The following is a 27853-nucleotide window of genomic DNA, read 5'->3' as shown; positions in this document are numbered from 1 at the left end:
TGTCTGTTGATCATCTGTGTGGTCTTCCATGATAATGTGTTTCATTTCTTATCTATTGCTCTATTAGATTGTTACATCCATGTGGTGTTTCATGGCCATGGCTTTGCCTAACCTTCTGCAAGAGTTCTCTATTCACAGATTGGTTCAGGCTCCCTGAACTCTAATTATCAAAAAGTTTATCATTCCATGTTCTCCAGGTAGTCTAAATCCAGTCATGCGACTGGGAGATTGTAGCTAGAATGACTTTGTTATTGAGCATCTCTCTCTGATTGTTTAGCTTTTACAAAATAGAAGTGTTATCATCTGCAAATTGCATTGTCATAAGCTTCTGTCCATGCCCATAAAGATGCCCTCAGTGGCAGAGCTGTGCCAACTTTAAATGAAATTCCTTTGAGGCAAGGAATTACAATAAAAGAGCAATGGTGACAATGGATTCCGTTTCCCAGAGGGTCACTGATTATAACTACAATAGAGCATGTAAACACAATGGATACTGTCTAGCCATGGAATTTGAGAATGTTGATAAGGGCACGCCAATTATTTCTGTTAATGGTCTACCTGAGGTCGTAGTTTAGTCTAAACTTTTTGACAATCCAATGATTCATCATCCATTCCTTCGACATTTACTAAGTCTTTCTGTTGCTGTGACAAGAGAAGGAACTTACTGAATTGAAGAGGTCTGAACCAAGTAATGGCATGTTCATCAAGATTTAGAGACTTTAGTACAGAAAGATTCCATGCCATGATTTCCCTTAACTTTCTACTTGCAATACACCAACTGGTTGTCACAGAGTTCACATCCCAAATTCTTCCACCAGCAGTGCCACAGAGTCCACATCCCAAATTCTTCCATCAGCAGTGCTACTCTACCTCCATGAAACTTGTTGAGCTAACCAGTTAGTTATATAATTTGAATGAGTTGGTTCTGATTTACCTCCATTTTTGAGTGATCTGATAGGGCTTATGTTAAGGCATGACATTTGATGAATTCCTGGTTGATAAGAAACGTGTCGAACTTCATAAAACCAAGTTCAGGTGGGTAGTTTACCCAGGCCAAAAAAAAAAAAAAGAGTTTATCTGATTCCTTGAACTCACTCACATGCAACCAGTGTTTAAATGAGGACGTTCGTTTTGTGCTGCCAGCGTAACTGATTATCTCGTGATCATGCAAAAGGCAATTTGAAATTCTCACCTAAAATTCGGCGAGAAAATGCTTCAGTGGGTTTGACCTTCTGGACGAAGGGTTGTTTTGTCAGGGAAATGTTTCTTGTCATTTATCCCAATTTGTGAGATTCGGTAAAATTTATTCGGCTAGACTTTTGAATGAATGAAAAATATTTTTAAAATGTTTTAATCTGTTCTCTCCAAAGAGATAGGGCATAACCAATGATATGGCATAGGAGCGGGCTCTTTATAAAATTAAATATAGAAATTATTTTGATTAAAATTTAGAATTATAGAAATGTAATTCTGGCAGCTTTAGCCGAATCATGGTGGCGTGAGTATACGTACTCAAATATTACATTACTTCACAAAATAATTAAATAGAGTTGAAATATTACATTACTTCATAAAATAATTATTCACTAATTTCATTCCATGTAATTTGATTTTTGGTTCATAAAATATTTTTCAATTATTTCTTTTCCGAAAAATTGTCAAATGCTAACTTCTCTTGTTTGAAGTTGTGTTCTTAAAAATAAGTTTTAAAATAAAATCTCTATTTGAGTTCATGTAATAGCGAAATTAATCTTTATATTATCTAATAATTCTGTTTTTTTGTAAAGAAATTTATAAAAACTGCACGACATGTCCTTTTAATAGATTTTTATATTGTATTTTAGAAGGTTGGACAGTATAGCTCTATATTTTATCTATAAAATGAAATTCATAATATTTATTATAAATATAATACACTCTATTTTATCAGCCAATATTTTTCTAAAGTTTTTTTATAAATTATAAAAGAGTAAAATAAACATTTCATAAGGTAAAAATCTTAAAGATATGAAAAAATTAAATCAAAAGACTTAGATGTTTAATTTTTATGTTTTACAAAAAGTAAAAGACGTTATTAAAAGAGAGAGTCAAAAGTCACCTCTTTAGATGTTTTATCGTAATATTTCTTATTTCGACGGAATTAAAGTAGCTATTTGTAATTATTACTAATTACTATTGACATTAATTACTAAGTATTATTTTTTTTACTGTGCTATTATAGTAACTATACTAGTTATTTAAGTAGTTTTATAATTATTTTAAAATAATTTTAATTAACTTAATGTTCAAAATTTAAAATATAAGATTTTAAAATTTTAGATTTATTTGCAATCACCTATCGGTAGTTATTATAACATTAAAAAAAAGTGTCTATTTTTCTTTAGTAAAATTAAATTGTAAACTTTAAATGGTAAATATTACATCTATGTTCCAAGCTGTAAATGAGCCTATGCCCCAAGCTCAGTTCGATTTATACCAACTCAAGTTCGAATTCGTTCGAGTTAAGCTTGAGTTTGATATTTAATTATAGATAACTCATTTTATTAAAATATTTCTAGTAAATAAATTTATATATTATTTATTATAAAAATATATATTATTACTGATTGATTTGCTTGGCTCAATAAATCATTGAACTAATAATAATTAAGTTCAAACACAATTCGACTTCAAATGAAGTCGGTTTAAGCTCCACCGATTTCAAATTTTGACGAAGTCGTTTAAGAAAAAAAAACGATTAATCAGACTAGGTAATGTCGAGTCTGGGTGATCGGTTCAGTTCCATGAAAATTTCTCACCGATCATCAGGATAAATCAGGAAGCGCTCGCAGTGAACAGTCCAGGAGCTCAGTATCTTTTAGTTGCGTTCTCTATTGAAAGAAAAAATTTCTATAAATACATTATATCTAAAGTTCGAATCATGAATATTTGAATGATAATTTAAATATTCTACCGTCGTTCCATGACCCCGGGAAAAGTCGTTCAAGAGCAACTTGAGACGGTTGCACCACTAGCATATTAAACGTATCAACTGACTGTAATTATTATAATAATATTATAATAAGAGATATTTTAAAAATATAATATTTAATAGTGGATAATTTTGATTTTTCTTTTGAAAAAGGATGCATTTATATAAGTTGGGCATCTTTTTCTCCTTTTCTTATTTTTTTCTTCTAGAAATTAAATTTCAAATCGTGACGCCGGCAAAGGAGTTTAACAAAAATCTAAGGGTGCGTTTGGTCAAGTCATCATGTATAACCTTGGTTATGTGATTACCAGGTAATCACATAACCAAGGTTATAGGGAATAAAATATAACCAAATATTGTTTGATTCAACTTAGGTAATGCAACAAAAACTTGTTTGTTTGAAGGTTTTAATGAATACCCTACTTTAATATTTTACCGTATTACCCTCAGTTACAAAACTAACTATACATAATAATAATAATATTATTATTATTATTATTATTAATTTATTTTTTAATGTTTTTTTACTTTTATTTTTCTTGTATATTTTTTTACTTTTTTATGTGTTTTTTTTTATTTTTTAATGTTTTTATATTTTTATATTATTTATATTTATATTTTTTATTTTTTTACATTTTTTTAATTTTAATTTTTATTTATTTATTTATTTTTAAAATTTTTATAATTTTTTTTTTTAAAAAAATTTTAAATTTTTTTAAAAAAATTTAAAATTTTTTAAAAAAAATTTAAAATTTTTTAAAAATTTTAATTTTTTTAAACATTTTTTAAATTTTTTAAATTTTTATTTTTTATTTTTTTTAAAAATTATTTATTTTTTAAAAAAAATTAAATTTTAAAATTTTTTAAAACATTTTTTATTTTTTTTTACATTTTTTCTTTTTTTTTCATCTTTTTTTCTTATCGGAGGATATTTTTGGTAAAAAAAATTCGTTAACCCCGGAATCAAGAAAAACCTTAGTTTTCTGAGGTTTTCCGATTCCAGGCTACATGACCCTTTTGCTAACGTGTCGGGCATGGAACATTACTTGGGAATCATCGAATACCTAAACCAAACAAGGTTTTTGTTGATAACCTTGGATGGATAACCAAGGTTATCAAGAATAACTCCGAACCAAACACACCCTAAGGGTGTGCTTGGTTTGTGGAAGGGAATGGGATTAGGAATGAGATTCATTGAAGTAAGAATGGGAATGAGGAGTTTTGAATCCGTGGACCCCACCATTCCCATTCCCCCCATTTTACTTGGTAATGGCCAAATCCCATATTTAGGGGTTTGAATCCATGGGCCCCACCATTCCCATTCCAAACATTAACATTCCAAACATTGGTTTAAATTTATCAATCGGAATGGTAATGGATTTGATTATAGGGTCAATGGGAATGGGAATCAGGATTGCATTATCAGCGTTTGGTTCAAAATCTGGAATGGATATGATTATAATTGATAATGTTTGTTTCGAATCAACATTAGTAATGGGAATCAAATAAATTTCCAGTTTTACCCTTATTAGTTAATGCATTAAAAATTATTAAAAAAAATAATATCTATATTTTTAAAAATAACATACATGTTATAATAATCACAAAAACATTTTAATTTTTTTATTTTAATTATTTATGTATTTAAATTTGATTCATTTTAATTTGAAATAGAAACACACAATTTTAAAATGTAAAATATTGAACATCAACACGTAGTTGCTCAGGTTCTCATCTTCACAATATAAAAAAAAATCCTTGAAAACAAATATGTGAGATTAGACTTAAGCAACACTGTTCAAATCAACTTCACATCAAACCGAGTCTCTCTTCAAGTAACATATTCAAAATATCACCAAACCATTTTAAACAATTATCAAGTAACATATTCAAAATATCACCAAAAACAATATCAATAATAATGCTGCCCATATCCATTTTAAACATCATCTACTTGTTTAATACAAAATAAAATGTCTCAATGCAAAACCAACTATGAGAAGCAAAATATAAACCTATCCATAAACATTAACCTCAATAGTTGAGGATAACAATGCCAAAATCAGGATCTTAACCGACTTTAGTTATATTAAAGTGAGCACATATTCCCTCACTTCAGTGGAATCTAAACTGAATAACAAGTCAATATTCAAAGGATCTTGACAAATTACTTTAGAAGCCTTGTACTTATCTGGACCACTGAACCCATGCTTTTCTAGCAGTTCAAGAACTTGTGGCATTCTTGAGGTTGTACCTTGCATCCAAGTTGACATTGTGCTAAGGTGACCATCAAGACTCTTCATAAAACCCCGAATTTCATCATTAAATTCCTTATACTCAGTTTCAGCATTCTTCACTGGTGCAAACTTGGTTTTCTTTGAAGCTTTATGAACTTGATGAGTGCATTTTTTCTTGGCAGCAGATGAACTGGAAGAATTAGATGGCAGTGACTCCATGGTAGATAAAAATTCAATTTCAGTGTTGGAATCACTCTCATCTGTCACAGTCAAAGTAACAGTAGCATTTCCTAAATTCTGCTCAGCAGCAAGTGGATCTTCAGCCACATCTCCCGTTGCTCGATCCTTGCCATACACCATATCCAAATCCGTAAAGTAAGGGAATGAGACATTATATAAGCCCTTAGCATCTTTGTGAATCTGTAAAAAAAATACAAAGCCAAAATTATAATTAGATTCTACATAAAAAAAAACAACAACATAGCCATGTTAAAGTACAGATTCATGAATAGCTGAACACATAATTGATACACCATATCCAGATGCTAGCTTTTGCATCATTTGGAGGCACACTAAGGTTGAGGACCTAATACACATAACTGATTATGGCTACTACTCCAACTTAAAATTAGAACTCTGTTTGCTACAAACTGTATAACCTAAAGTTGCACACCTGGCATAAGTCAATACAGTAGAGTCATTAACAACAAGACAAACAGAGATATTACCGATCATCATCGTAAATAACTCACACAGCCATACAAGAGTTAAGACCTGGATTGCTAGTGGTTGGTCATGTAAGAACTCAAATAGGAAAAAGAGGATGCCAATCATAGTCTACAGCGGCAAAAAATATCAGATGAGAAATGTCATCAACTTGATTTAGCAAACTTGACAAATTACAAATCATCAAAAAAAGATTAATTTCACTTGTTCACTTACATGTACAAAGACCAAAGACTCGATTACATGCACAAAATTAATTGAAACGTCGGAAGGTGATTACGAGCATGGAAATACAAAGGATTACTACTAACAAAAAAAGAAAAGAACAAACCTATAAAATTTAAGCATCCGAGATTGTGTTCCCCTCGAAAGTAGATGAAACTGACATCATAGTAAATTGATGAGCACACCACATTTGGTGATGAAGTTCTACTCTACAAAGCTAGAATGAATCAATTTCGGGTCAAGAACATTAGCAAATTGATGTGTTTTCAAGAGCAAAATAAGCGTTGTTCATTTCACCTAAATCTAATTGGCTGAGGTATGTCACAATCTATAAGAGTCAATCACATTAAAATTCATGCGCATATTTCATCTCACAGGATTAAAAATCATAGTCAGAAGAGCATTTTTATGTTTTGTCAAAATAGAAGCATTGTAGATAGCATACAAGGTGATCCTTGGTAGAGACTGCATGGATTGGGCTAGATTTGGATCAAACCAATTGTGAATTTGTGTAAAAAAAAAGGTACAACATCAAAGTAACATCAGCATATACCTCTAACAGACAATATTATAAAATTACAAATTAAAACACATGAATTGACATACCTTAATCCATTCGGTATACCATGTAAATTCACAAGCAATCTTTTTTTCAACATCATTCCAAGAACATCCACTCTGCTTGCACATTTCATTAATAGCATGGTACCTTCCCTTCAAGAACTTGATCCTAGAGTCAATGTGTTTCACTTCAATTATCAACTGGGGTAACTTTTGCACCATTAATCTTCTTATCTCATTCATGTAATTGTTCTTAAAACCACCATCTGTTTTCCAAAGAGGATCAGTGGCCATATCTTGTAAACATCTAATTAAAACCCAACTTTCCTCCTCTGTCCAAAATCGCTTATTCTTGCCTCTTCCGTATTCCACTTCATTTGTCTCTTGGTTATGCACATCCACTGTACTACTTTTCATCATACTGTGGTTCAAAAAATACAAATTCCAAAAGCATAATAATGTAATTATACACATTATATAACAACTCAAAAATATAAATATCAAATAATGTTGAAACAGTTAGGCAGTACATAAGACAGCTAGCAGAGTCATACAACATCCCACATCAAATTGAAAATGTTCTAATAAAAATACAATAAAATCACAAACATATGCAATAGTCATCCCATATTAAAAACTCCATTTCTCCAATTATTAAACATTTCAATTGCCATATTATTTCTGAACGCATTCCACTGGTCAGTTGGGGCAATTGTTCGTATGTATTCCACTTCATCATCATCATCGCTTTCCTCATCTTCGCTTTCTTCATCATCCTCTATAGATTCCTGAGGATCTGTACTCATAAATTTGCGAATCAGATTATGGAGTAGACAACAGGAAATAATAATACGGACTTGGGTTTGTATTGGGAAGAAAGAAGGGGATGCTAGAATTTTCCAACGCCCCTTCAACAAACCAAAACACCTCTCAATTACATTTCTTGCTCGAGAATGCTTCATATTAAAATATTCTTCCGGAGTCTCGGGTCGATGACCATCAAACTCATTAAGATGATACCTATGTCCACGATAAGGCGCAAGAAATCCAGAAGAATTACAATAACCAGCATCCACCAAGTAGTAACAACCTTTGGCAATAAAACAATATTAAATGTAAGACTACAATAAACAACTTAATTTAGAAATTTAAAATTAAGGTAATTAGTTAATTCACAACTTTTTTTATATATACCTTGAGGAACTTTAAGCCCAGTAGGCCTACTAATGGCATCACGAAGAACACGACCGTCGTGAGCAGAACCTTCCCATCCAGGTAACACATATATAAATTGCATATTTGGGGAACATACTCCCAACACATTTGTCGCTATACCTCCTTTCCTTGTACGATAACGTTGTTTTTCTTCTTTAGGAGGTGTTACTGGAATAAAAGTACCATCTAACGCGCCTAAGCAACCCTATATTATTCAAATGAATTAATAAGAAATACTACTAAAACATAATGACCCTAACATGTTACTAAATATTTATCATATATTATTACCTTAAATGGTTTCCATCTGTCATCTTCACAGTTTTCGGATATAGGTTCTGGTGTTTGGAGTAATATGTGGTGAAGCTTCAAAATTGCATGAAGACACAGATTGAAGTGACGGCTCACAGTCTCTTGACTTCGATGAAAAAGTAGACTAATTGTTCTGTTTTTCTTGTGATGTGCCAGAACATAGATAAAAAATGCAACAATTTCATCAACAGACGCATTTCTTGTGTCTTTTAATCCCCCAATGTCTCTTACCATATCACATAATATCTCAAAGGTTCGTCTATCCATGCGGAGTTCACTAATACAAAATGCATCACTCTCTTTTGTAAGGCTAAATATCCATTGCATTCGCTTAATTCGTTTTTCTTCCTTATTTTTTATTCGGCAAATTTTAGTACGTCGATATATTCGATACGAATGTTGATAGAATATGAGAACCATAACAGCCATAAGTATAATATGTGTAACCCACAATGTGCACATTAAATTTTGACTTCTGCTATTAAAAGGAGGTCGTGCCATGCTTTTCTACAACAATACAAGTAAAAAAAACATCAATTAAGGGATTGAAAAGTACAAAAAAAAATAGAAGAATTAAAAAAATGCATGATCAATATAATAAAGATCAATTGATCTTAATATAAAGTGTTTCTGCCTTGGATAAAATAAATTATGTTAACATCTAAAGTATGACCCATGCATCTTGAACCAAGTTAAACACGATTAAGGTCAAGCTAGCATATATTGAAATAGTTCCTAATAAAACTCTACCTATTAAATCATCTACTGGTTAGTTATGTTGGCAACATTAGATTATCTCACACAATGTCATGACTCTATATGTTTGTTATAATCTAGTTTCAAATGTAATCTCTTGAATCAAACGACTAAAGGAAGTGCTAATTTTTTTAGAGGTAGATTAAATAATGGTGTTCACTTGTCTAGATCTGACTGTGGGTCTCAAATCCTCATCATTTCTCATGATCTTGCCCCATCCAAAGAGGGCCCTACCACCCAGCCTTTTTGGCTTGCAATGATCAAAACATTTGAAGCCCTTTCTAAAACCTGAACTCGTACTATAATTGTAACATCCTGATAGTTAAAGCAATTAATTTGCTTGTATATCCTTGCCCTAGCACTTCATATATACTTCATACCACTTAACAATTTGCCTTTATTCCTTTCTGTTTTGGCACATGTGATTGCTTAATCATTCATCTACAGCACCGCCCCATGAAATGAGATGATCTACACTTCCAAAAAAAGGAATTACCAACATGTAATTCATGTGTACACGCTTCCCACTTTTCATTTATATGATTATCAACATACTATTCTTTTTTTCATCAGTCATGCTTTGGTTGCTAAAGTAGCGTATCAGGTCACAGCCAAAATCTGAATGTGAACGTTGCCAAAGCACTTAACTTCAACATTTTAAACAAGCAGGTTTTCTGGTGGTGAGCGTGGGGAGCGTGGGATTATGTTCTAAACAAGTAGGTTTTCTGTTAACTTCACAAACTTTTCTAAACGATTGTAGAAGGGATTATGTTCGAGGACACAGATATCTTCGAATCGAGAGGAAAAGACATTGCATTGAAGGGTTACCTGGTGGTGAGCGTGGGGAGGAGATTCAACGGTTCGTGATCCGGTCGAAAAACCTAGGTCACCGGTACAACGATACTGGGAAGGTGGAGGCGTTCAGATTCGGGGAGGAAGGGGATCTTCGAATCCCCGACGAGGTGGCGACGTTCGGCGAGGTGGAGGCGTTCGGCAGGTGGCGACGTTCGGCGTCGGGCGAGGTGCGGCGTTGGCGTCGTTTGGGAACAGGTTGCAACGAGAGGAGAGAAATGCGATGGAGAATATTAGGTTAAGGGCATTTTAGGAATTAATGAGAAATTTTGATTGATGCAAATTCAGGAATCGGTGATTGAAGGGGTGGGACACCGGAATAAGCCATTACCCATTAATAGAGAATCATTCCCTCATTTTCATTCCCATTGTTGTAATCCAAACATTAATATTGATTGCTATTCCTATTCCTTACTTTTATTCCCTTAAACCAAACGCCCCCTAACTTTCAATTCCTTTCCCATTTCTCACTTTCATTTCCTCCAACCAAACACTCCCTAAATTGATAAGGACGTAGACGGGACCATAGAAATAATGAAAGCCTTTACCGAATTTTGACCTCCTGATTATTACATTATCAACTGAGCCGGTGCGAACCTGAAATTAAATTTCAAGTCACTTTAAAAGTTAGCTACCACTGAAGCAGCGCAACCAGAAACAAACAAACAAACGGATGAAGCTGTTTGGAAGACACATCTTCCCGAGGCAGTTGGTGATGTTTGCTTGCAGGTCAGCCTCAAATTCACCAAATCAATTTTTCTTCTTCTCCTCCCTTCGTTTGATTTGCACTTGTTGCAGTCTGCTGGTGTTGGGAGCCACCACATACGACGTGCACAGATCCATCAAGAACAACGACCAGCCGCCTTCGAGGGAGCAGATCGAGGCGCTAGAAGATTACCTCCGCTCCAGGCGCCCGCCTCCCTCCCACCCTTGACGACGAAGAAGAAAAAGGGAACTGCTTCGCTCAATCCGGGTCGCAACCTGCGGGTGTTCGATGAAATGTCTCTATGGATAAACAAAGTCAGAGACTTTCTAGAGAAGTGAGAGCATCATGAAAGCATTTTAGGTGGATTAACCGCGTAAACAATTGAAAAGAAATGATCAAGTTATTTCAATATTTATTCGACAGATCAGCTGGAACAATAAGATCAAGTGAACCATGAGCCCAATGCCTATATAGATTTTTAACTGCACAGTAGACCATCAAACGTATTCTGAAAGGTCCTCAGTGTTACTGAAAGTTAATGGGCAGCGAGACTAACAATCCAAAAAACTTTCAGTTTTACCTAAATGAAACGAGAGATAAGACCTCAACAAAGATTAATGTCGTGCAGCTTTAGGACTCCTTTTCAAAATCAGATTCACAATCTCACACGAATCAGCTTTAGGACACATGTTTCTTGCCAAAATGTGTAGACCAATTGCAAAGCAGTTCTAATAAACTTCTACTCCCAGATTAGATTTCTTAAGAAGTCTCGTACTAATCCCAAACTCTTCACAAATACATCTTTTCAATTAAATCAAATCGAACTGTACCCTTTAACAAAATATGTTTAGATACACTGCCTTGTGTTTTAGGGAAAGTGCAGAATTTGGTGCATTGGTGAGAAAGCAAATACCTCCCCTCAAATTCCAAATCCCCATTAACTCGCCTTTTTCCTCCATCTTTCCAAATAGATATGACTCAAGTTTTTGAGGCCATTTCTCCAATAAATTACTTGCTTAACAATCACACAAGACTTGTAATAAAACGATATTTCATCCTCCACACGTTATCCCAATTCATCTCATATCGATAATGGCAATCCAAATTCATCCACCCTTTTAAATTGTCACAATCCCAATTCCTACAACCATACTAAAGCAAATGAAGCATATTTTGATATCCCAATTTGGCATATCAATTTTCTTTGCATCTCTCTATCCTCCCTCAGATGTCTCTCTTGAAGAAGAAGATTCACAGGGCTGGCAAGGAATAATACCCCTGCACCTTGTGGTGGAAATATTCGGCCCCGCCATCCAGTTGCCTCAACAGTTATCATGATTTATCTCCTTCGTGTTGGAAGTGGGGTCAGCTGACGAGGGTCTGGGGACGAGGGTTATCGTCTTGAAGAAGATCACCCATCTTCATTTCTAGAGTTGTCGGACGGGGGACCCGTGGCGGGGCGGGCTAGCCGGTGATGAGGCGGGTCGGGCAGCTTGGAAAATCCCTAACCCAACTCAAGGTAGGTTGTTGTTAGGCGAGTCAACCCACGAGCCTACAAAAAAAACTATATATAGAAAAAAAATTAAAATTTAGTTAATCTAAATCTAACCAAATATGTTGGATTGAGAAATTTATTTTCCCTTGCATTTTTTTTAAGTTACTCTTGAATCTCTACCACTAGATTTGGAAATCTAGTTATACGGATTATCCAATTTATAGGCGAGTTGGTTCTAGAAGATGAAAAATTATTTTAACTTTCTATTCTAAATGTTCACTCATTCTATAATTCATATTTGTTAAATTAGTTACCAACTTGAACTTTTGTTCCATGATTGTCCCTAATTCATAGACAATTTAATTTGTTATGCCTCATAAATTACAATTTCAAGGTAACTTGTCTATAATTTTTTTATTTCCTCAACTCACAGGCTAACTCAAGCCCGCTGCGGTTGACCCGTGTGGGTCGCGGACAACAAGTGGGTCGGCCCGCTTGGACCCATCTTTAAATGGGTTGATAAATTTCGATCTAATCTGTTTAAATTGTCTGGCGGGACGGGTTAATCTGACGGGCTCCACCTAAATTGACGGCTCTAATCATTACTAACCTTCATCACTAAGTGAATATAGTGTTTGTTTGAAACTAGGAAAATTAACCATGATCCGTACCCCAAAGCCTTGTATGATTCTCAACACCTCCAACCTGCAATGCTTGCAAGTCATGGAAGAGTATGAGCTGCCGTTGATTGACATAAGCACGCTGAGGATGACAACTGATGAAAAAGCACTGCAGCATTGTGCTTCAGCCGTCACAAGGGCAGCAACTCAATGGGGCTTCTTTATGGTGGTGAGCTGTGGGATCAGGTCTGAGCTACTTGAGTTGATGAGGGAAGCGCAGCAACAGCTCTTCGCCTGGCTCCCATGAGAAGAGCTCCAAGATTCTACAAGGCACCTACAGTTGGGGAAACATCTCTCACTCAACTGTCACGGATGGAAAAATTTCATGTGCCTCTCGCAAGATTATTAAAGAGCAAGACTGGTGCAGCTTGAAGTTCAGGTCTCTTGGGTATTCTTTCCCTCTCAATTTGCATCCATATAACTGTCTAAAATGCACATCAACAACCTATGCAACCAGAAACATTATTTTCATCTTTTCATTTCCTTATCCATTGTCTATGTTAGACATTTTCATGGTTTCTTTGATATATGAGACAACATAATCTGAGTCATGGTAACAATTACTTGCAAGACTTCTTCTTAGGAAGTTAGAGTAATTGTCAATAAAATAAACGGCAAACAAACTGTTTATGATCAATATGATCAAACAATGACAAATCATAATACTTAAATACAGTTAAAGTAACAGCAAATAACTTATTTCAGGGAGAATGAAAACGTTAGGAAGTGCAATGACAGAGCTTGCTCACCTGCTTGCAAGAGTTAGAGCTGAGCACTTGGAGTTTTCAGGGGATTTTATCACCGAGAAATGCAGTATGAGCACAAGCTATTTTAGCCTAAACCATTATCTTTCGTGCCCCCATTCACAAGGTACCTTTGGTCTAATGCTTCATACAGACAGTGCCTTTCTCACCATCCTCAGTCAAGATCAGGTTGGAGGCCTCGAATTGAGGAAGGATTCCACTTGGAATGCTGTCAAGCCTAACCAAGATGCTCTTATAGTCAACATTGGCGATCTCTTTCAGGTAGCACTTTCAACTTTCAAATCACTTCACTGATTGACAATCTTTGAGGTGACTTTTCTGAAGTGATGGGGAACTGCACAGTCCATAATTGCTGCAGGGCTCTGCAAGCCATGGCCATGACATGAATTAAGTAGTAGTTTCATCCACGAATGCATAGAATTTAACCCACAGAACAAAAGCCTTTCTTTTCCCTAACTGATATTGATGAGAATCGACCCTTTAGCTTTATGTAGATTATTAATCTGTTTTGTTCCAGGCATGAAGCAATGATTTCTACAAGAGTGTAGAGCACAAGGTAATGAGCAATGCAGAGGCGGATAGATACTCACTTGCCTATTTCCTTTGCCCGCCAATGGATTCCATCATAGAGAGCTGCAGTGAGCCTTCCTTCTACAAGCAGTTCACTTTCAGAGACTTCATTGGCAAAGGTGGAACCGCCACCCTAGCGGCCCCCTGGCCCCGGCCCCACAAGATTCCAGAGGGAGTAAATCACGGTTAATGCTGGACAGGATAGGTGACTGGGGGTCAAAGGAATTTTTGGCACAGCAGACCAGGATTTTATCCCCGAGTACAATTGGCGACCTTCGACCCCACGACTTCATTGGCAAGCTGCAGGCACCTAACCAGCTGATCCAGCCCGTGGGGGCCACTTTCAGAGACTTCATGAAACAGGTGAAGGAGGACATAAACAGAACTGGAAATAAAGTGGGTCTTCAGGTGTTCTGCTTATAGTTTGTATCTCGAGTAGCCTTTAGATGTTGGAAGAAATCTGAGATGATGCCAAATACTGACAAGAATAAAAGTGCTTCATAAAATGTTCAGGTTTCATTGCAGGCATCTGAGAAGTGCTTTTCATTTAGCAAACATGTAATAGTGCATTGATGCATAGCTTTGTATAAAGTTGAAGTGAAATGGAAGCAAACAATGTTGAATCTTTCTTAAATGCACAGTAATCACTAAGTAAAACAAACGGCAGAGAAACTCATCCTATTATTTTTTGTTAAATATTAGTCAGAGACAAACTGTAGATTTTAACCTCACTAGTAGCTTCTTTGCAATCAGTAAATATTTAAAATTTTGAAAATTTTACAAATATTAATTATTTTTAATTTTATTTTTACATATTTCTCATACAACACATGAATTATGCAACTTGTTAATAGTATTGAAGTACTGAAAGAGTATCATTAAAAAGTTAAAAATCATATGGTTCTAATTTTGCAGTCTCTACTGAATTATATATTTTATATCTTTGGGTTTAAAATTAAATTGTATTGAGTAGGATAGGTATTGTAATATTTTAATTATGAATTTCTGATTTATTATATACTAACTTACTTTGGTTACATTAAGCAGTTTTTTATTAATGTCAATATTTTGATGGTGATCTAAAACTCCAGAATCAACCTAACTCAAGTTGAGTCATTCTTAGTTTTGGGTCCGAAAATATTTTAATAATTAATATTAATAAGTGTGCCTCCATAAGAAGCATAAAACAACTTCACTTTCCTACGTTTCCATGGATAGATAAAAGCTTCTCCCTTTCAACCTAACGTGTTGTTTGTTGCACGAAAGCAACACTTGGCAAATAAACATCCCATGGAAGGCAATCAGCAGAGCCAGATATTCCAAATCTGGGCAGGGGGATTGGACCATTTGGTAACTCCAGTTGAACCACGATGGCTTTGTCATTTCTACGATCAACTTGATCGTCGGTCCCAATTCAACTGGATGATCCAGTTTGGTTTTAGAAACACTGTTCAATCCTTGGCTAACTCGATCACAAGTTCACAAGCCTACCTGAAACAATCTCACTGGCCTCCACCAATCGAAGCCAATGCAGTTATTGAGTAGACTTCAGTAAACTTTTTTTCCATTGCGCAAGTTAAGCTGAGAAAGTTGCGTGAGCTTCTTAAGAATCATTGAAGATACAGTTTGTAATGCATACCCACTCCTATAAAGAGAATAGATCAAGGAAGCCACCTGCTACACTTGTGTCATGGACACCACCATTGAAGCAATGAGCAGGGAGTACGAGGAGCTTGTAGCAGCAGCTATGGAGGTGGTTGAGCAGTCTGGCGGTCGGTCAGGGACAGGACTTGAGAAATTCAAGCAGAGATGGCAGCTGTTCATGGCCTCATGTGACAAGGCAGAGGGCATGGTGGAGTTGGCAAGGAGGAGAATCACAGCCGATCATGTGATGGACATGGCCTCCGGGATGGCACCAGGGGGACTGGTGGAACTGCCGTTACCACACATTAGCATTCCCCACTTGGAACAGGTGATCCACACTGTTAACTCTCTCACTGGGAATCTCCAACAGGGACCGCTGCCGGTTCACAAGGTGGATTGAGCTACCCCTGCTTCAACTGATCAGTTGGGCAATTACATGAGAAGCTATGCTAGGTGCCAAATAAAGTATGTATGTGGGATTTGCTATAAACAACTTGATCGTTAAAAAATCTTAATACTGAAACTATGCACTAGGTTTACCTTTACAGAACTTTAAGAAGTATAAATTAATACCTTGCCTAAACTTAAAATATGGTACTGAAAAAGATGGCGTTGATTCCCTAGTGCTACTTCAACCAATACATCATTGCCATAACTCAAGCCTCAAGTAAATAAAGTTCTAACTTTGAGAAATGTTGGATGTTTTTTCAAAATTATGTGACAACAGGTTGCAGAATCCTAATTGGAAGAGACAGTCATGTTACACAAAATGTAAAGGTTTAGCATTTGTAGAATTACATTGAAACAATAATGTGTCACACTATTAGCAATATATTAGATGTCTATTTCGCAGCATTTGACAACAGGCTGCCCAATCTAATCTAATCTAATATATTAGATGTCATAAGCCAAAAAAAAAAAATCATGGATTCGAATGGTTCTGTTCAGTATAATCAGTATTAGCAACATATTAAAATTGATAAATCACGGAAAAGCTTATGATAAGTAAAATAAAAACAAACTAAAGCAGCAACAAAACTGGAGTGTACTACCAAAATGATAAGCGTGCAGCATTTTGTCTTCAGGAAGCAATCTTGTTCCATGCAATCATCCTCAAATCAGGAACCACATTGAATCTACAGTGAACCTGCAAATACATAAACTACAAGCAGTTACACCTGAAGATTTGTAGCTATTTCATGCAGTATCCAGAGTGTAAAACACTCTGCAACATGAGTTATATAGCACGTAACAATATTCTTGATATCATTTCAGGAACCACAAACAAGTGCAGCAACCAAATGAGGGGACTTTGAAACAACCATATTATTTGGGTGCTCTACTATCCACTATCACTAACTTCATGAATATTGTATTACTTGCTACAATGAATATTATATTACTTGCAAACATCAATAAACTCAACACACATCATGAGGCAAATCCTTCTTCAAATTTCTTCCAAGCATCTTTAGCATCACCTTTGATTATCCCCCTTCTCACACTTGCAATAATTTCCTTTGCCTCATCTAACTGTGAACTCTTCACCGATCCATCAATCAATCCTTTTACAGTATCAAATGGAGGTGCCCATTTCTTGTTCAAGCACTGGTCGCAAATCCCCACAGCCTTCTGAAACTCTTCTTTCTCGATCAAACACTTCAGTAGAGTGAAGTATGTGTTGAAATCAGGTGGCTTGCCACTACTAGCAGGCTTTTGATACCCTTCATGTTCTCATATACCTCCATAGTAGAATCTACATTCCGTTCTTTGCAAAACCCATCAATCAAGGTATTGAGGCTGAATCTGTTTGGATAGATTTCATTCGGTCGCATCACATTCAACAATTCTTGATCCTGGAAACTCTTGCCTTTTGCTCCAAGAGTTACAATCCTACAATTATAAGTGCCCACATTTGGGCTAAATTTCTTCCTGCAATCTCCTTGACAAATTTATCCAATCCAGAATCGCCTCCCTTCTTAAAATAGCCATCCAAAACAATGTTATATCAGATAATGTCGGGCTCGAGTCCTTTTTCAGGCATTTCATCAAGCGAAGTAAATGCTTCTTCCACCGTGTTGCTAGAACATTGAGCTTTGAGGAGGATATTGTCATGCCTGGGGCAATGCTGTGCTCTTCGACAGAGCGGTCGACGTGACCGTTCTTCAGAAAAGATGACAAGAGAGTGCAGATCGAACGCTCAGATCGCCGGCAGCCGAGGCTGGGCATCGCCTCGAAAATGCGCACGGCGTGGTCGATCATTCCGGCACCGGAGGATAGGTTGAGAAGCCGGATCGATAAGCCTTCGACTTGGGGATGTTGGAGTCGAACTTGGCGCCCTCGAAGATGTGCTCGATGAGGTCAAGGCGGCGGCAGCAACGAACGAGCTTCTGGATCGAGAATCTGCAGATTTGGCGGCCGCCGAGAAGGAGGGATGGTAAGCGGCGGATTCGAATAGGTCAACGAGCCGCTCGGGCTCGGGCTCGGGCTCGGGCTCGATCGAATGGTGGAGTTTACAGAGGAGACGAGTTCGGAGGAGGAAGAGGAGGACGATTCGGGATCGTAAGCCTGTTTGGATCTGGTGAGGTAAGGTTCGTTAATGGAAGAGGAGGGAAGGGAAAGGAAAGGGATGGAAGGGGAAGGAAAGGAAAGGAAAGTAATATATTTATCTTATCCTTATTTGGAAGGGAGGGAAAGTTCATGTGAGAGGAAAGGAATGAAATGAAGATTAAATATATAAATTTATAAAAATATCCTCTTATTTTTTTAATAAATCTGTATGTGAAAAAATAAATAAGGATATAATTGTAATAATTTCTCCTTACCCTTTCTTACACCCCAATTTAGGGTGTAAGGAATTTCGTTTATTCCCGAGCATGCAAGGGGAGGCTTTACCCTTCTCTCCCCTTCCCCTTCATAATTCATTTTCTCTCAAACAAGAATAAAAATTCATTTTACCCATGTTTATCTTTCCCTCTCCTTCCAAACAGAAGGTAAGAGGCGGCGGCAGCCGAGGAAGTGAAGAGCCGCCGTCGGAAAAAGAGCTCCGCGTCGACGCCTCATTAAAAAAAATGGTTACTGCCCAATTAAATTATTTTAATGCTGATAAAACTGTCCCAATATTAACTAAAAATTACTGGTTAACACTAGTTTAACTTATTAAAATTTCATTACTATAAGGCGAAAAAATCTAATTAATTTTAACTAAATTGCTATTAATTTTGATTAATTCAGTTGAAATGAAGTAGTTTTGACTAAAAATATTTATTATAGTAATCGAGTGTTAAATCAACGATAATTTGAAGGAAAATAGATTTTTTTAAATATAGGATATTTTTTTCTTAAAAGTTTTATGTTCTCCGCGAGCTTAATTTTTTTTTTTTTTCAATTTTCAATAACAGCTTTTCAAATTAATTCTAAGGCAATATATTATTTTTTTAAAAAAAATATGTAAGTAATTTATACATGATATTAGTATTTTTCTTTCATTTACCAAAAATTCTCTTTTATAAATGATTTAAATTCATTTTCTTATCTTTTATCCTAGTTTTATTTTTCTCAGAAGCTTATGAGAATTTTCTGTTGATCTTCTTTTCTCAAATTTGATCATACTAAATTTAGCTACTACAAATATTCTCTAAAATTTGATCTAACAGCCCTACTAAAATGATACTATGTAGTATAAAGCAATTTAATCCGTCTAATCATGATGTTAGAAGATGTTTTCTCCTAATTTGTCTATCAAGTAAATCTAAAACAAAACTTATGCACATTTAAAGGCCGACTTTCAAAATATTCATCATCATTGTGATTCAAACTCTGATGCTTACTTGAGAAACTGCATGTGAAGTGCTGCAATAACATTAACATCTCAATTTTGCACTTGTGTTCTACAACAGATGAGAGAGGGTCACCATACAAGTAACAAGAAGAATACAAGAGTTACAAGCTTTGGATACATCGACTACATGGATCGATGCTTATGTTTCAATGCCGGCGAGAAGAAGCAATCAGTAATTAAGCACCTTTGAACTCTCCGGCAACTACTAGAAATTCAGAAACGATGCTGTTGCAGTCTATCCACTTATTTTTGAAACAATCGATGGAGATGCATTGCAAGCAACCTGGCAAGCTACAACTACTATCTATTAGCCGATGTTGGAGGCATTGGATTTGTCATAGGGGGCCTGTTCACCTGGCCACCGGGCGCTGCGCCTCCAGAAACTGGGGCTCGAATGCCGTATGCAAAGTGAGGTGCTCCAGGAAGACTAACTGGAGTGCCTACTGCTGGACCAAGAGGGCCGGCCACTCCGGCCACTGGCTGCCCGATCGTTGCTCCAAACATATTCACACCTGATGGCTGAGAAGATTGTTTGATGGGCTTCGTTGTACTTGTAACCGACCCGCTAACCTGACCGGTGATTGGACCTTGAGGAGCTGATACATCTCCATCGCCGCCGACATTCGTAATGTCATGAATGCTGGTCCTTCTACGCTCTTTGTTCATCGAGTTGAGCCGAATAAAGTATTTCTGCGCATGGCTTGCAACTTGTGTTGGTGTTCTTGATATCACAAAGTTGCGAGAAATGCTCCTCCAATCACCTTTCCCGTATTTTTCAAGTCCGAGGAGAAATAATCTGTAGTTGATTCAAAAGTTAGAACTCGAAAAGAACGGGCAATGAAACAGTGAAACATCTAACGACAGCACAAAAGCAACTAATCAACCGTACATTACAAGAATATCGGAAAAAAAAACCCTGTACAAGGAGTTAGTAGTTTGATATCTACAAAAAAACTACCTTCGTGATGGTTGTGCATTTGCCATGTAAATACCGTGTATGAAAATCGATACTTTCACTATAACCTATTAATTGCGTTATCGCAAAAACAGTTCGATATCGTACCAGCCTCTGGGACATAACTCATATTCTGTGAGTTAATATCACAAGTTACAAGAATGAGGCCTACTATGGTTCATTCTTTTATTTAATCTGATCTAGTTTGACAAGTAGTAAACTATTCGTTTACATCTTGATAACCAATCCCCAAGATCGATAGATATTCATGAATAATTCCCGTGGAATGGTTAAACAAAATACAGTTCCACTCGTAATGGTCAGTCATAACTGCAGATTCATGTTACAGAAGTTTGTAGAATTTTGAAGATATAAACGCACAGTTAAATTACCAAGATGATATGCAGCATTTGTGTGTTTGATCATGTTCGCAAAGTACTTGGCTAGCACTTCTAGCTAGATAAAGTCGATAAATGAACATACTACAGGATGTATCTAAGCATCATTATATTTGCAAAGTACTTGGCTAGCACTTCTAGTGACGTAAAGTTGATAATTGTAACAAGTTATGTTTCAAATATGAACTCAGCCGCGGATGACTGGATAGAGCAATAAGATTCCAAGTTTCTTGGTAGGGCTATAAACAAGCTAAGCTGAGCCAAGCTTTGCGGTGTTCATGCTTGTTTGATAAGGTAACCAAGCCAAACCGAGCCTAAAATAAACCAAACTGTTAAAATAATTGTTTACGCTTGACTTGGTTTCTTTTTTAATGAGCTTGAGCTTGATTTGAACTTAGCTTATGTTTGGTTCGTTTAGATGTTATCGAACTCTAAATTCAAGCTTGTTTGATTGTTTGAAACTTTTAAATTTTAAGCTTATTTGATTAGTTATTGAGCTTGATAGTACAAATCTATTTGTTCATTTTGATTTTTTTTTAAATTTATTTAGCAAGTTGAAAAAAATTTATTGATGAACATGAATGGTTCATGAATATTGTTCACGAATGTTGTTCACGAACATGGTTCATGAACGTTAACGAGCTGAACACATATGTGTTCAAGCTTGTTCGTTTAGTTAAATGAGTTGTTCGAGCTTGTTCATTTAATTGATCTTCTGTATATTAAACGAACATAAACAAACTCTTACAAAGCCGAACGCCAAGCTTGTTCATGAACGTTCGGTTCATTTATAGCCCTATTTCTTGGTGTGAAGAAATTTTACAAATATGTGTTGTGAATTAAATTATTGCAAGTCAAGCAAGACAATCTAAACACTAAGAAACGATCGACAGTGTGGGTTTTAAACTGGTTCACATTACAACAATAAACTCATAGCAGATACGATATTTGATCAAGTGAAAGATTGCTCAAAATAGTAAACAAGGAAGTTTGCAGCAGTACCAGCTAAATAAGAGGCAACCATCTACTATCCCTCAACTATTTTCACTCGTACCACTAATTTCTAAGTAGGATTTTGATATAGAAAAAGAATAATTTAACTTGAAACTTTCGAAGGAAATAAACAAAGAAACATTTCAAAACTTATGCTCCGTAGGACTATTACAACCAAGACAATAAGGATCTACACCTACGGTTTCATTTCAACACGGACATTTAAAAAACCTACAATCCACCTTGTAAGCACTCAGGAAAGCAAGATTTTCTAATGCTTACCCTTATCTTTATCGTACCAAACAATAACTAAGAAGTGTCGTAGCACCGTCTTACCGTAAGTCTTAAGTGAACCAGACAGATCTAAGTGGCACTGATAAGTCACAGTTGGTTATGATGCAGAAGCAATCGAAAATTCCATTGTAGCCCAAGAACACCAAATAACTAGAGATTTCAGGTAGCAAACTAACACAATTCAGATATCCTCAGAGTATGTCGCAAAGTTAAATTTGCAGAGAAGTCAGAGCTTAATAGTCGAGTGGTATTCAATTGAGAATCAGAAAAAATTAACTGGACAAGTACGAAGACGGAACGAATTGAGTGAGTTAACCTGTGCTCATCTTCAGTCCAAGCTATTCCCTTTCTGCGCTCTTGTTCTGCCCGAGATGCTTTCCCGCTGTGACTGCCATCGCCGTTCCCACCCTTCTTGCCGCTGCCGCCGGTGTCAGTGGCATGGTCACCGCCGTCCGATGAAGACGGGTAGGAAGGTAGAGGGACTCTGCCGGACTCGATGCTATTGACATCCTCTACTAGAAGGTCATAGTGGCTCTTTACATCTTCAACAGTTTTCCCAGGCACATCAGCTGCGATTTTCTCCCACCGATCACTGCAATCCTCTGGATGGGTTGCTAACGCATTCTCGAATGCCTTCTCCTGCTCTCTAGTCCAGGACGAGCCACAACTTTCCACTTCCATCACCATGGAGCTAAATCGGGAAACCAAATGGGGAAGAAAGGGGGATGCCCTCGAATCGTTCGACTCCGGCGAACAAGGTGGGATTTTTTTGCTTCGATTTCAGATCTGACGGCTTTCTGAACAGCAAACAAAGACCTAGGGTTTATAGATATCTGAGTAAACTGCAGGGAAGGAGTATTTACGGGGAGGAATCAAAGGTAGGTGGAACTAGGTTAAAACAAGACCAGGAAGAAAACAACCAGCACTAGGCAACAAATTAGGGTTTTCTGCAATCAAGAAAAAAAAATTGGGGTTTTGGAGAACGAAACGGAGTGGAGAAACCAGAGTAACGACCAGGTCGATGCAACCTTGTGGACGACGTCAATGGGCTCGAAAACCTATTTCTTTTATGCTCGCAGTCGCCGAAACCCTAGGGATCGATCCAAGGAGCGAACTTTGCAGTAAAAATCGAAACTTTTACCTACTGATCCAATCGGGAGCGGAAATCTTTACAGAGATTGTTACTCCAATCATTCAGTACTTGTTGCTTTCTGAATCGGAAGCTCCCAAGCAAAAGAGTCCAAGCAGCTCGACATCAACCGGTAAGAAATGAATGCAACAATGTCGCCAATGGAGGAAAAAGAAGGTCCACCCGAGCATCCACCCATCAAGGGAGGGACAATGTCACACGTCCAACAGCTCCGGTGTGGCCTCTCCCAGTGGATAAGGACTTTCCAGCACAATCCAAGAAAGAAAAAGAAAAAGAAAAAGAAAATTGTATGCTGTGGGAGTAAATCTTACCGTTGACATTTTACCGCAGTAAAAATGGAAAATCTTGAAAGATCACGAAAATAATTCTTTGCCATCTTAGCCATAAAAATTCAGACGGGCTCTTTATTACTGATTTTCGTGTTCTCTGTTCGTTGACCATATATCAAAGTCAACACACACTGGGAAAACATGTAAAATAAAGCAAATAAAGAAAGATTTTAATTTAGATTAGTTAAATCATTTTTAACTAAAAATAAAACAAGTATTTTTATGAATCAAAAAAGGGAAATCATCAAAATACGTTTTTTCCCCTTAAAAAGTTAATTAATTAATAAAATGTATTTAATAAACTAAATTAATTAGAAAGTATTTAATTAAATTTTATATAATTCCTTATTTAAACAGTGTGCAATTCTAGATAGTAAATATTGTTCTTGTTAATTTATTAACATTATTGAATACTTTTTTTTTATTTATATGGATTATGTTATTTGATTCCTAATTAGCTTAAATATAATTTTTTAGGATAATAAAATTTAACTTCGTTCACACAGAAGTTGTAACGTTGGAAAATTGGGTTTGACATCAATAAAACTTTGGAAAATAATTCGAGTAAGTTCTATACAATAAAATTCGAAAATGATGGGGAAAAAATTAAATTTTATATTTTTAATAGATAATTTTAGAATATTGATTTTTTAAAATAATTTATAGATAATAAAACACTTAGAAAAGAAACTGAAGGAATATAAAATTATCTTAGAAAGGAAAGGGCATGAATCTTTTATGTTGTTATAGTTTAATCGATTCAATTTAACTCATGTTCATATCCTACAAGGGAGATGTGTAGTGCCTCGGGGTATGGTGTCGTGATGGAATATCTAAGTTATCATCTGAATATTTATGGTTCGAACCTTAGCTACGATGTAGTTGTAGGAATTTTTCTTCCAAATAAGGGGCGTGATCAAAGGATGCTGGGCTTCTGGCCTGACTGTCCCGTGTACTTCCCGATTTACCTTGATGATCGATGAAAAATTTTCATTGGACCAAACCGATCATCCCAGAGATAGCCAATAAGACTAACTGAAATTATCTAAAGAGTGAGGTATAGGGAAATGTGTAGCACTAATTAGGGCATAAGTGAATCAAGTTGTGCTAAGTTCTATGGAGTTCAAGTTTATTTGATAAAAAAATGAAGTTAAATAAATTTAAACCTAAAATAAATTAGGTTGTTGAAATGTAAGTTTAACTTGGTATGTTTTTTATAAGCAGGATTCAAACTTAGTTTGATCTTGATTTATTTAAATAATATCAAATTCTCAATTTAAATTTATTTGACTATTTTAAACTTTTATGTTGGATTGTTTTAAATTTTTATATTTAAAATAGTTGGTTAGTTATTGAATTTTATAATATAAATTTATTTATTTATTTTAAAAATTTTAAAAATTGTTTGTGTTGTTGTAAAGGGTTCATTCGATTTTGCACCTACAGTCACTTGACTGTCCCAATCCTCTTTTGTGTGTCTTTTTTTTTTTAAAAAAAAAATTGTTATGAGTATACCATTTAAGATTTTATCTCAGTATTTAGAAGTTGAATTATAATATTAAATAAAAAAAATAAAAAAAATTAGGCAACAATATAATTTTGCCACATCTCTTATTTTATACATCTCGTGAGCATCTAAATTTATTTTATAGTTCATATCATAACCTAACTCTTAAATATTAAGATAAAACCTTATGTGATATACCCGTATAAACAAAAAAGAGTCAGGATAGTACGAACAAACCTTGTAAAGAGCTTGAGAAACCTATCTTTATAAGTGATATGACATAATTCAATTAGTGCACATGGGAAAGAACATAATCTAGTTTGTTGGATTTTAGGTGGACGGATCAATTTTTTTTAATATCATATATTCAATCCTTCCGATTGATTAATACCAAAAATGATGGATTTGATTTCTTAAAAATTTTCTATCGATCGTCAAATTAAATTTAGAAATACTTTTAACAGATAGTCCAACAATCCAATATTTAATGTATGTTATCTCATAGGAGAAAAATATCTCAATTTAAGTCTAAATAAAAAATTATACTATGAATACAGAATATTCATAAGAGATCATATGAGAGCTCTGCCGTTGCATAACAGGGGAGACATTATAGATTTTTGAATTCAAAATAGATGGATCAGGTTCCCCTGACGATAGCTCAAATAAAATGCGATCTGGATTGTTGAGTTTACGATGGACAAATCAGTCTCGATTTTAATATATCATTTTGCCTACACTTAAATTGTACCGTGATAATTACCTCTAGCAATTCATTTGATTAAATGGTTCCTTAATGCATTATACCAATTTTTGATGTCTTATATAACGCTTATTTAGTTAATCCCAATAAAATAATAATTTAGAATTAATAAAAATGCCAACTCCATATCTAAACCAGTAAATTCATTCGCATTCACTATTAGAAAACTAGACTTGTGAGACACAACAAAATATGTCTTAAATTATAAAATTAATGTCTCAAAATGTCTTTGAGATAGTAATGCAGTCGTCCCCAATACAAGCGTCTCAAAAAAATATTGAGATAGTCGTACGGTCTCAAATACTATTTAAGACTATGATGAGATGGTTGTTCAATCGTCTCAAAAGTATTTAAAACAGTTATTTTTTTTATCTCAAATGTTATTTCTTATCCTGTGAAAAAACTAGAGACACTAAATTGAGATGGTAATGTACTGTCTCAAATAAAAGTGAAGATAGTAAATTACTGTCCCCAATATTTTAACTTGTTAGATACAATAATTATGACAAGAAATAATAATCTTAAAAAATATTTACTATACAAATTAATCTAGATAAGATTTATTGAATTGTCATTTTAAAATAAAAGAAAAAATCTCTTTATAAATTAAAAGTGATATACATAATATAAAATTCTACAATCATTAAACATTCATCCAATAATAGAAATATCTACATATGCATCATTAATTTGATAAGAAAAAAATTACTATTCCCATTAAAGTTACACAAGAAAGTCTAAACAACTGATCTAAAGATAACTTTTATAATCCTTCTTCATCAGAATCCTGAACATTAAAAATAAACTCTAATTAGATGTAAAGATAATTTATAATATATGATCCTGTCCGAGCACTGAGTCAATAGACGCTGGGGGCGTGACGCTCTATGCTGTCTCCGACTGGTGATGTGGATCTCCGGCGAACCTGCAAAGAAGCCGAGCCGGGAAGGGGTTCCCGGCAACGACCCTCCGATGCTCAAGTCAGGCGAAGAAGAAAACAAGCAGAGTAACTGTGGCTACAGTGGTGAGAATTCTGCATACCTCCGATGAAGTCTGGGGTCCTTATATATGACCCCGGGGAGGCGCAGACACGCTTCCCCAAACATACCTCCAAATGAGTGTGTCAGAAAAGCATGTCTGACGTCATTCCGCAATCGTCCGAGCATATCCCTGACGTGACGGTGGAAACTTCCACCGTACTATACTCTGTCCGGTCTGGCCGCCGATCGTGCTGTTTGTCGGTGGCAGGCGTCTCGAGGAAGATGTTACCAGCTGTCCCTTTCGTCTTTTTGCATCTCTTGTCGGTTCCAGGGCCAAGCGGTCCAGCCGCTCGGCGCTTCCAGCACTCGAGTACGTGTATGTATTGGACAGAGCGAGAAGATCCTCGGTCCTGTGCTCGGATGGGATCGCACCTCAATGATCTGTACTTCCACCGAGCGGCCTGTCCGCTTGGCCCATAAGCTCCTTTACCTTAAGCGTCGGAAGCTCGACCTGTGGTCAAGCTATATTCCGATCGGCCTGGAGGACACCTTGCCGACCGGTCAGATGTTCTGTCTGCTCGGTAAGACTTTGGGGTCACCTATATTGACCTTTGACCTCCACGTGTCGTTGACCACCGCCGATGTGGGGCCCCGTCCTTACCACCGGATCACATGTCTTCCCCTCAAGTCTAGTTGAAGGAGGCGCTAAGTCCGACTGACTAGACTGTGAGTCTTGGTGGTGTGTCTGCCACTCATCCACCGAGATTAGTGTTCAGCCGTCCGGGGACTACGCAAGTAGGTAACGCCGCTCGGCATGTCCCCGGCTGGTACTTGGAAAGTTTTGTTTGCCTGTCGTTGCCCCGTCGCTCCGACAGCGGTCACGCTGATTATCCCTGGAAAACTCCTCGGCATTTGAGTAAATCACCGTC

At 36.0% G+C, this 27853-nt stretch overlaps 3 protein-coding genes and 1 pseudogene across 4 annotated transcripts; 2 read left to right on the top strand and 2 right to left on the bottom strand.

Annotated features, from left to right (window-relative positions):
• Window positions 1-4883: 4883 nt before the first annotated feature.
• Window positions 4884-10139, bottom strand: LOC121976758 (protein ALP1-like). Of its 2 annotated transcripts, XM_042529075.1 has the most exons (4): window positions 9832-10102; window positions 8227-8754; window positions 7915-8140; window positions 7194-7810 (listed from the first exon to the last, which is right to left on the bottom strand). In XM_042529075.1, the coding sequence occupies exons 2-4, from the start codon at window positions 8746-8748 to the stop codon at window positions 7341-7343; spliced, it is 1218 nt and encodes a 405-aa protein (XP_042385009.1). In that variant the 5' UTR covers window positions 8749-8754; window positions 9832-10102; the 3' UTR covers window positions 7194-7340. The 2 variants fall into 2 exon arrangements, with proteins under 2 accessions (XP_042385010.1, XP_042385009.1); XM_042529076.1 differs by lacking the exons at window positions 7194-7810; window positions 7915-8140; window positions 8227-8754 and adding exons at window positions 4884-5628; window positions 6766-7141 and having other exon boundaries at window positions 9832-10139.
• A 251-nt stretch (window positions 10140-10390) lies between these two features.
• LOC121978693 lies at window positions 10391-14796 on the top strand (annotated as a pseudogene).
• Window positions 14797-15760: 964 nt separating this feature from the next.
• On the top strand, window positions 15761-16114 carry LOC121978692 (mediator of RNA polymerase II transcription subunit 32-like). Its single transcript, XM_042531000.1, has one exon. It carries the CDS (start codon window positions 15761-15763, stop codon window positions 16112-16114), a length of 354 nt encoding a protein of 117 aa, XP_042386934.1.
• Window positions 16115-19522: 3408 nt separating this feature from the next.
• On the bottom strand, window positions 19523-23576 carry LOC121976757 (transcription factor SRM1-like). Its single transcript, XM_042529074.1, has 3 exons — window positions 23337-23576; window positions 22512-22992; window positions 19523-20351 (listed from the first exon to the last, which is right to left on the bottom strand). Exons 2-3 carry the CDS (start codon window positions 22880-22882, stop codon window positions 19856-19858), a joined length of 867 nt encoding a protein of 288 aa, XP_042385008.1. The 5' UTR covers window positions 22883-22992; window positions 23337-23576; the 3' UTR covers window positions 19523-19855.
• Between the last annotated feature and the right edge of the window lie 4277 nt (window positions 23577-27853).

Source organism: Zingiber officinale, chromosome 4B (assembly GCF_018446385.1).
Source record: "Zingiber officinale cultivar Zhangliang chromosome 4B, Zo_v1.1, whole genome shotgun sequence".
NCBI lineage: Eukaryota > Viridiplantae > Streptophyta > Magnoliopsida > Zingiberales > Zingiberaceae > Zingiber > Zingiber officinale.
The sequence above is the reverse complement of the archived record's forward strand: the minus strand, read 5'-3'. Positions and strand labels throughout refer to the sequence as shown.